This window comes from Colossoma macropomum, unplaced genomic scaffold (assembly GCF_904425465.1).
Source record: "Colossoma macropomum unplaced genomic scaffold, Colossoma_macropomum, whole genome shotgun sequence".
NCBI lineage: Eukaryota > Metazoa > Chordata > Actinopteri > Characiformes > Serrasalmidae > Colossoma > Colossoma macropomum.
In genome coordinates this window covers 5,826,025-5,833,901 of record NW_023494797.1, presented here as the reverse complement: position 1 = coordinate 5,833,901, position 7,877 = coordinate 5,826,025, and the positions used below count along the sequence as shown (strand labels likewise).

Below are 7,877 nucleotides of genomic sequence, written 5' to 3'. Positions count from 1 at the left end.
TTTTAAGAGTACCTCAGACAGCAAAGAAAGAAGATGGATCCTTGACCAAATCAACCTCTCACTCGACGTTAAGATAACTCAACTGAATCTCTCCTATTTTAACATATTCTGATAGGAAAGGACAGTTATGCCTGGAACAGTTGAAGGATGACTAACAAGATGGATGGACACAATCAGAGGAATCATAAACAAGCCATTAAGAAGCCTGAGGACCCAAACAGATGACTGGACATTCTGGAATAAACATTTATATGATGGCCAGCAGTCAGAACGGATTTGAAGGCATTTAATTAAAAAAAATAATAAAGTAAAACATCCTACTCCTCCTCCTAAAACTACTACTAATTATTATTACAAATAATTGTTACATAATTATGAGGATAATAACATAATAATTATTCTAAAATGATATAATAACATCTGTACAAAAAACTTCATATTGCAGACTGAATTTTAGTAAAATAACAGCAAACGATACGAACAATGTGCCTTCTGCAATGTCTGCGAGCGCGAGAGAGAGGCGTGTATACACACACACACACACACAGAGAGAGAGAGAGAGAGAGAGAGAGAGAGAGAGAGAGAGAGAGAGAGAGAGAGAGAGAGAGAAGCTCGGTAGGGGCGGCAGTTCGTAGCTACTGAGAGAAGGAGCGTGGACGCGCGTGCGTGTGAGGAGCCAGAGAGCAGCGCGAGGACAGAAAGAGCGGTGGAATACAGTGGAAGCGGAGGAGAGAGAAAGAGAGAGAGAGAGAGAGAGAGAGAGAGAGAGACCCACATTCCTCGTAGATGTGCAAAATGGCGCGAGTGTGCTCGGTCCCGGCTCGCGCTCTGTAGCTCGGTCTGTGTTCGGATGCGCGGTTCTTCTTCTCCTCAGCTCGCTTTTGTTCTCTGGATTTGCGGAGCGTTTTTAAACTGACCCTGATGGCCACCGATTGGCGCCGCCTGGCCGCGCGGCTGCTGGGACTTTGGCTGCTGCCTCTGTTTGGTAAGTGCACCAGCACCCTGCCTGCAGCTTCTGCACAGCACCTTACTGCTGTTGGGGGTGAGGGGAGAGGAGTGTGTGTGGGCATCACATCGCCTCTCTGCCGTCTCCCAAAGCCAGTGGGTGTGTGGAGCTTTGTGGAGGAGCGGAGGCTACTGAACGTGAACCTACTGACCCGCAGCTCTCCAGCAGCTCAGGGCTGGACTGGGGAAGCTCCAGTGTGTTCAGATGCACATACGTTACATCAGCAGAGGCTGGAGTCACCAGTGCTGAATTAATGTCTACAGTGTTAAAACCTACAGTTGTTGGGTTCAGTTGATTTTTATGATGCTCATTTGTGTCTAGCTGGACAGAAATGAACACTGGAGGTCTTACTTCAGCACTGTTGATGGTTTTTGTGAAGGTCCTTAGAAGGTCCTCCAGGTCTTTAAATGGTCAAGACAGGGCACCTGGACATGCTGAAGACACCAAGCCTTGAATGAGTGATGAAATATCTTATTATAGCACATGTCCAGTGGCCTAGACCTGCACCTACACTCTAGCTGTTACTTCAGTGGTGTTCGTTTTAGTTCAGCTCTGTTGGTTTTGGTTCAGCACTGTAGGTGTTAATTCAACACTATGCTGATTCAACACTGTACATACATTGAATATAGATATTCAGCACTGAGTTAATGTAACACTGTGCTGTGTAGGTTGACTAAGGCCAATGGATGTATCACTTCAACACTTGGGGTTGGTTTTGGATTAAGCCTAGTCCTAAAATACATTTTCCTTTCAGTGGAGGATCTCTATTCAGAGTGTTGTGTAGCCTAGGATTGGGTTTAATCCCTCACTGCGTGCCAGTTTTCTGGACATGGATGAAGCCTAATCTTGAACTAAATTGCAGTATCAGTGGTCTCACAGTTGGTCTTAATCTCGACTTGGTCTTAATCTGGGTCAGGATATCGCTGATATTCTTTATGTTGGTGGGCATTATGCTGAGCATGAGAGTAACATAAAAGCAAAGAATTGTGTGAGTGGGGGGAAAGGGGGTGATCAATTAGCCCTATTTTGTTGCTAAATGCAGCAGTCTGATCGTTATTGAGAGACTGCATCCCCCCACCCCCTTGTGTATGTGTGTGGACTCGTGTTAAAGGACCAGGGAGCCCTCCGCGTGTTTTATTGTTAGCCTGCCTCTTCCAGTCTTCTCCGTTCTCAGCTTGAGATGGACGGCCTTGAACAGCTATATTTAAATCTATATTTAAAGGCTGTTACACACGCTCTTCATATCTTAACATTTACAACCGCAGATCTTCTTTCATCTCCATGCTTCCCTCGCTTTGGCTGTTTATGCATGTTGTAGGCTATTTGATCCGCCCTCACATGTTCCTCACCCATGGTGAACCCCATCGTGGTTTGTTTCACTGAGGGTGATTAGGTGGACAGAAAAGAAAAGTGAAGATAGCAAGTCAAAGCCATCCACGTGTGTTTCAAGTGACCGTTTCCATTCGTCTTAAGTGCAGCCCAGAAATATGCCTCCTGTCTTCTGGCTCTAGCAGTTTGAAGCCATTATCTGTCAGGGGCTGCCAGGGGGCTTTGATTGACCGTCTGTTGGTGTAGTTTGGGGTGGGGGGAGTGGTTGAAGTGGAAAGATGAAATGTAAAGGCTTCGCTTCACTTCTTTTTTCACATTTCTCTGGCTTCTTTGTTCACCGTGATTGACGGCCAACGTGAGGCTTGGCTTTCCCCATGTGGACCCTCATTTAAAGCAGCATAGAGGTGATGGGGCTGTAAAAAATCATGGTTTACTCAACTTCATCACCTACCGGCGTGATCATGAGCTCATGCTTCTGCGTTTAGTATCACGTGAGCAGCTCTCACATGCTTTATCAACTAGATTTCCTCAGAAAATGCACGTTGTTTGTGTGAGTGCCACTGAGAGACCGTTAATAAGGCAATCACAGTCAGTTAAGGGGTAAAGGGGTGGGCGTGTCAACACATCAGATGGTTTTTCTCTCTCAGATGCAATTTCCTCCCTATTTTGTAACTGTTGTCCACAATTACAGGTATCAGGGAGCAGTTGATTGACTGATATGTGTGCATGACTGAAAGACACAGAATGTTCTTCAAGTTGAAGGGTATCACAAAGTAAGCTAGATTTACTTTAAGTAGTGATAGTAAACAAGTAGAAGAAACCTTGTCACATAAGCAAAATTAATCCCCTTAACATGCAGTCTTATTAAATAGATATTCATCTTAGCACTTAATATTCTAACATTATTGTAAATTATGCAGTAGTAGAGCTGGGCAGGATGACAGCATTCATTGTTATCTTGATAAACTGCATTATAGTATGTCACTATATGCTTTTCTGAGCATATTGTGGATATCGTCAGTTCTTACAAATCACTTTCTAACTATATGTTTGATTAAAATACAGCATTATTAGTCCTGTTAAGACTAATTATTAGCACAGTGTGTGAAATATTGAATACAAGTAATTGGATTCATTGTTTTTGATAGTATTTTTAATTTGTGGCATGACTTTGTCTGTTTTAACTTATCAGATGTTAGAACGAATGTACACTGAACATTGTGTATTGTTACAAACTTCCTGAAGTATTGTGATATTAAATTTTGCTATATTGCCCCCCTCTATGCAGTAGTCTCTGGTGCTCAGGGCATAGAGGTACATGGGCTGTCTGATATTTACTGTACGCTAAGCTGTCATCATTTTGTCACTTACCCTTTTCTGTACTGGTTACAAGCACACTCCCATCATACACTTCTGTTTTTTTATGCATTCAATTATCCAGCAATACAATGATGCCATACACTTAGAATGCTTGTATTTTTTTTACAGTAGTTATGGTCATTTCATTTGCAACATAAGCACCGAAAGAGCAAATGCAAACAAATCTGCAGGATAAGAGTTGTCCTGTGGCTCAGTCATGTTTGTAAGGTGAAGTAGGGAACCTAACGAACCTAGAGGAATAGGCAGTTGAGAGATATATAAGTCAGATGAAAATGAACTCCTCCATTCTATCCTCTATTGCTCTGTGTCAGTAATTCATACAATTATTCTGACGATTTGGAAAAAACTTGAATGTGACTTTTCAAATGAGACCAAGACCGTGATGGTAGCCCAAAGTATGTGGGAACAGCGCCCCCCCTTTACTTTGGGTATGCCATTTCAGGCAAAAACTTGTTAGTGTTAAGATTGTTGAGTGTTAAGACTGTTAAGAAGTTACACTCTTCTGGCTATTCACATGTCAGTGTGTATGCACTTCTGTGCACCATTGTTTATACATCTGATGGGAAACTTTTGCGGGCAATTGCCTGCTCAGCATATGGTGACAACAAGTCTTTTGGAGCAAAATATAGTTGCTGCATTGGAAAAACAGAGTCTTTAAAAGAGAGTTTTCTTTGAAGCGTTTAAAAGCTAGTAAACAAGATATTCTAGCCAATACATACTGTTTTGTTTCATGTGGGTCTGTTTTTGTTGTAGTGCTGTATGTGATCATTTTGAATGTCAGTCAAACTGAGCCAATCCTGGTAACCCCTTAAATGGCCAGGCCCAACTGGCAGGCCCAAAGTTTTATTCCACACTTCTATAACCTAAGAATAGCTCAGACAGTTTTCATTGCAGTCCCTGTAGTTACTGAATAATAAGCATTAGTATGTAATAAGCCTGGGATTTTAAGGTGTTAAAGTAGGCAGATCTGCTTTGAGAAAGACAGACAGCAATCCTTGGCCATGTTGAGCGATGAAACCCACCAGATTCTCTGATGATAGTTCTAACTGTATGATAACTACTAATATGCAAGTTATGTAGATATGAGAGTGAGGAGTTGAAGTTTGGGCCTTAGAGTTTAAGGGGTTGGATTTGAACTCTTTTGACCTACTCTTGAGAAAACTCAAGGCTTAAAGTGCTTCATAGGAATCAGAAGGTTTTCTAAGGACAGTGATGGTGCCGCATCCAGAATGAAGAGAGAGGAACAGAGGGAGAGGGAGAGAAAGTGAGAGGAACAGAGGGAGAGAGAGAAAGACAGACAGAAACAGAGTCAAAAAGAGAGAGTAATAAGTCCTTTGTGGTGCTCTGCATAATGAGAGCACGCTGGTAAAGGAGCATCTGCTCACAGCATAATAAATACCTCAGTGTTCCATAAACCTGCACTCTTTTTAATCTTCTATAGAAAGATAAACACCACGAGTCACTTGAGTCGAATGAAGGGTGATCCTGCTTATTTGAGGTGATAATTGAACTGGGAGACTCGTGCTTGTTGGAAGATATGTGTGGATTTAATGTCAGTGTGTGAACGCCGCTGCGGTGGTTTGATCTGAATTTTTCAGCTGCCTGACTTGACGTGATTGCGAGAGGAACTGTGGGCTTGTTATGGATCAATACGGTAAGCAGAGGAGGGGGGAGAAATAGATGTGCCCTGCTGCTGTGGAGAGGTGAAGGGCGTCCCTCCCGGCCGGGAGAAGTATGTGTTTAAAGAGGTCGAATGGAATCCCATCGATTAATAATTTACCTGGACGGATGTCTAGGAAAAGGAAAACAATGTGCTGCCGCCCTTCTAGACATTAATGCATCGACTGACTTCTGGGCTGTGTTGGCTGCAGAGAGAATATAGCTTTTGTAAGCAGTCTATACACTTACTGGGCACTTTAATAGAAACACCTGTTTTCTAGTGACTACAGCCATGGACAGTTAGTGTTAGGCATGTAAAGAACGGTTTAATACCTAAATAATATCCGGTAAACAATAGTCACCTGATTAGAAATTGACCAATGATGAATGCCTTAGAGATTGGCTGACAAATTGGACTACATTCTGTAATTGTACACCTATGGAGTTGACCTACAAGGTAGGTGGAGCTCATAAAGTGTCCATTGAGTGGAGCACAAGGTAGCAGTGTCTCAAAAAGTGAACAGTCAGTTATTTTATTATATTTAGAGACTGAATTAACTGATGGTTATTCAGACTAGTAATAGGTAAACTTGTTTTTTACAGTGCTTTTTTGGGGAAGGTTGATAAATGGACTTGGTGATGGGGATCAGTGTAATATGATTTGGGCTAGTTTCTGTGGCCTTTCACAGCATCAGGATTAGCTGCTGTAAGTCCTGACAGGAGTTGAAAGGCCGTGCAGCAAGCAGCCTGACAGGCTGGCAGCCTTCTAAACAAGAGCAGTCAAAACAAGCCACCCCAATGGCAAAAGGACTGTCAGAGTGAATGCCTGGGAAGAGAGTGCATGTGTGTGTGTGCTTGTGAGTGTGTGTGTTGGGATTGAGCTACGAAGAGGACAAAGTGTGTGTGTGTTTGTTTCTTTTCATACATTTTCAGGGCAAAAATATCCTGACTTTGTGGGAAAACCATAGACGTACAGGCCTAACCTTCAACAAAATGCTCCTGGCTTTGTAAAATTGTTTTTATACAAGTTACATGGTTTATTGTTTAAAACGGAAAGAGAAAGAAATCTTTTCAGTTACTGGGGCTAATATTAGGGTTAGGTTTAGGTTAATTCATATTACACATAAGGGCTATTAGTGTAGGTAAATGTGATCAATCACATTTGTCTTATTTGCTCAAGTTTGATCCTAAAAGAAGATTTTATTTCCATTTTAAAAGCAGTGTATTTTGTCATAGCTATGTAAGCGGACAGAATAAGCTTCCTCTGAATGTATTTATTACTTTTAGTTATTCAATAACATTATTTTTATCGTGTGAAGCAGCGTTCACATGAAACTGAACATAAAAGTCATGTTATTTCCAGTGTGTGGACTAAAGTTTCCAGTTTTCATCACTGATGTTCAGTGACTGCAACAGTGGCTTCATCAACACCCCCAGCCAAATTCTGTTTTGTTGATTTTCTAAGTGAAAATAAGTTAACACATGCTTGACAGAGAACATAATTAATTTTAGTTCACACTTTCTATTTATTTACTGCATTTAGCATAAAGTATATGTGTGCCATAATATTTGCATAGGCCACAGTTTGTGCTTTTTTTGTCTCCCAATATGTTAAATTCAGCAAATAAACAGTTGTTTTTTAACTGATTTAGACTTTAGACTAAATTACTTTTGCACTGAATGATGCTAAGCCTTACTTTTGTTTATTTTATTAAAAAAATGATGAAACATTCTATTTTGTCACTACTAAAATAATCATAACACTACTGAAACTTTAATAAATGTTTCAGTAGTGACAATTTTTGCTAATTTTGAGCATAACCCAAACACTCTAGTGAGTACATGACTAGCAAACACAGCTTTGAACAGCTGCACACACATAAAACCATAGTTTGTTATTAAAATCCCCCCAAAAGTCTGATTTTCCGATTTTGATATACATTTACTATAAAACAATGGGATCTAACTGCTCACCATGTGGCCATGAGGGACAGGGATGCAGTGTCACCTCCTGCTCTAAAATGCAGGGGAATGGCTAAAACGGACTAAAACTCTTTGTGTTTTGATAGTAACATGAAAACGTTAAACATTTTTTTGAATAATGTTTTTTATTTAAAAATTGAACTGATGAATTTAAATCTTGAAATGAAATGTAAAAAATGAAAAAAAAAAACATAAGTAATATTTGAAATTATTATTTAAAATTTAGGGGTTAGGGTTTGGTACAGCTGCCTCCCACTAGAAAGTACCTTACAAATGAAGATTTTGTCACTTAACCCAATGCTGTCCCATATGACATAACAGAAGTTATGTCACTTCTCGTAACTCAGAGGAAGCATGTGCTAGTCTCCACCCTGTCACGACTAAAACCAGCATAAATATTATGTTAAAAATTAGCTGTATCTGTGTCTTTAAATGAGAGGGCTACAATAATCGATTCAGTAATAGTGGCATACGTGGCACGAGCATCTGGGTTTCAGTCTGCACTATTATGGTCAAAAGG

General features: G+C 40.7%; 1 protein-coding gene across 1 annotated transcript in view; it reads left to right on the top strand.

Annotated features, from left to right (window-relative positions):
- Positions 1-647: 647 nt before the first annotated feature.
- Positions 648-7,877, top strand: part of igdcc3 (immunoglobulin superfamily, DCC subclass, member 3) — a 128,938-nt gene continuing 121,708 nt past the window's right edge. The window contains exon 1 of the mRNA XM_036584499.1: positions 648-985. Within this exon, the coding sequence (XP_036440392.1) occupies positions 922-985 (64 nt within the window). The 5' untranslated portion in view covers positions 648-921. The remainder of the gene's footprint in view (positions 986-7,877) is intronic.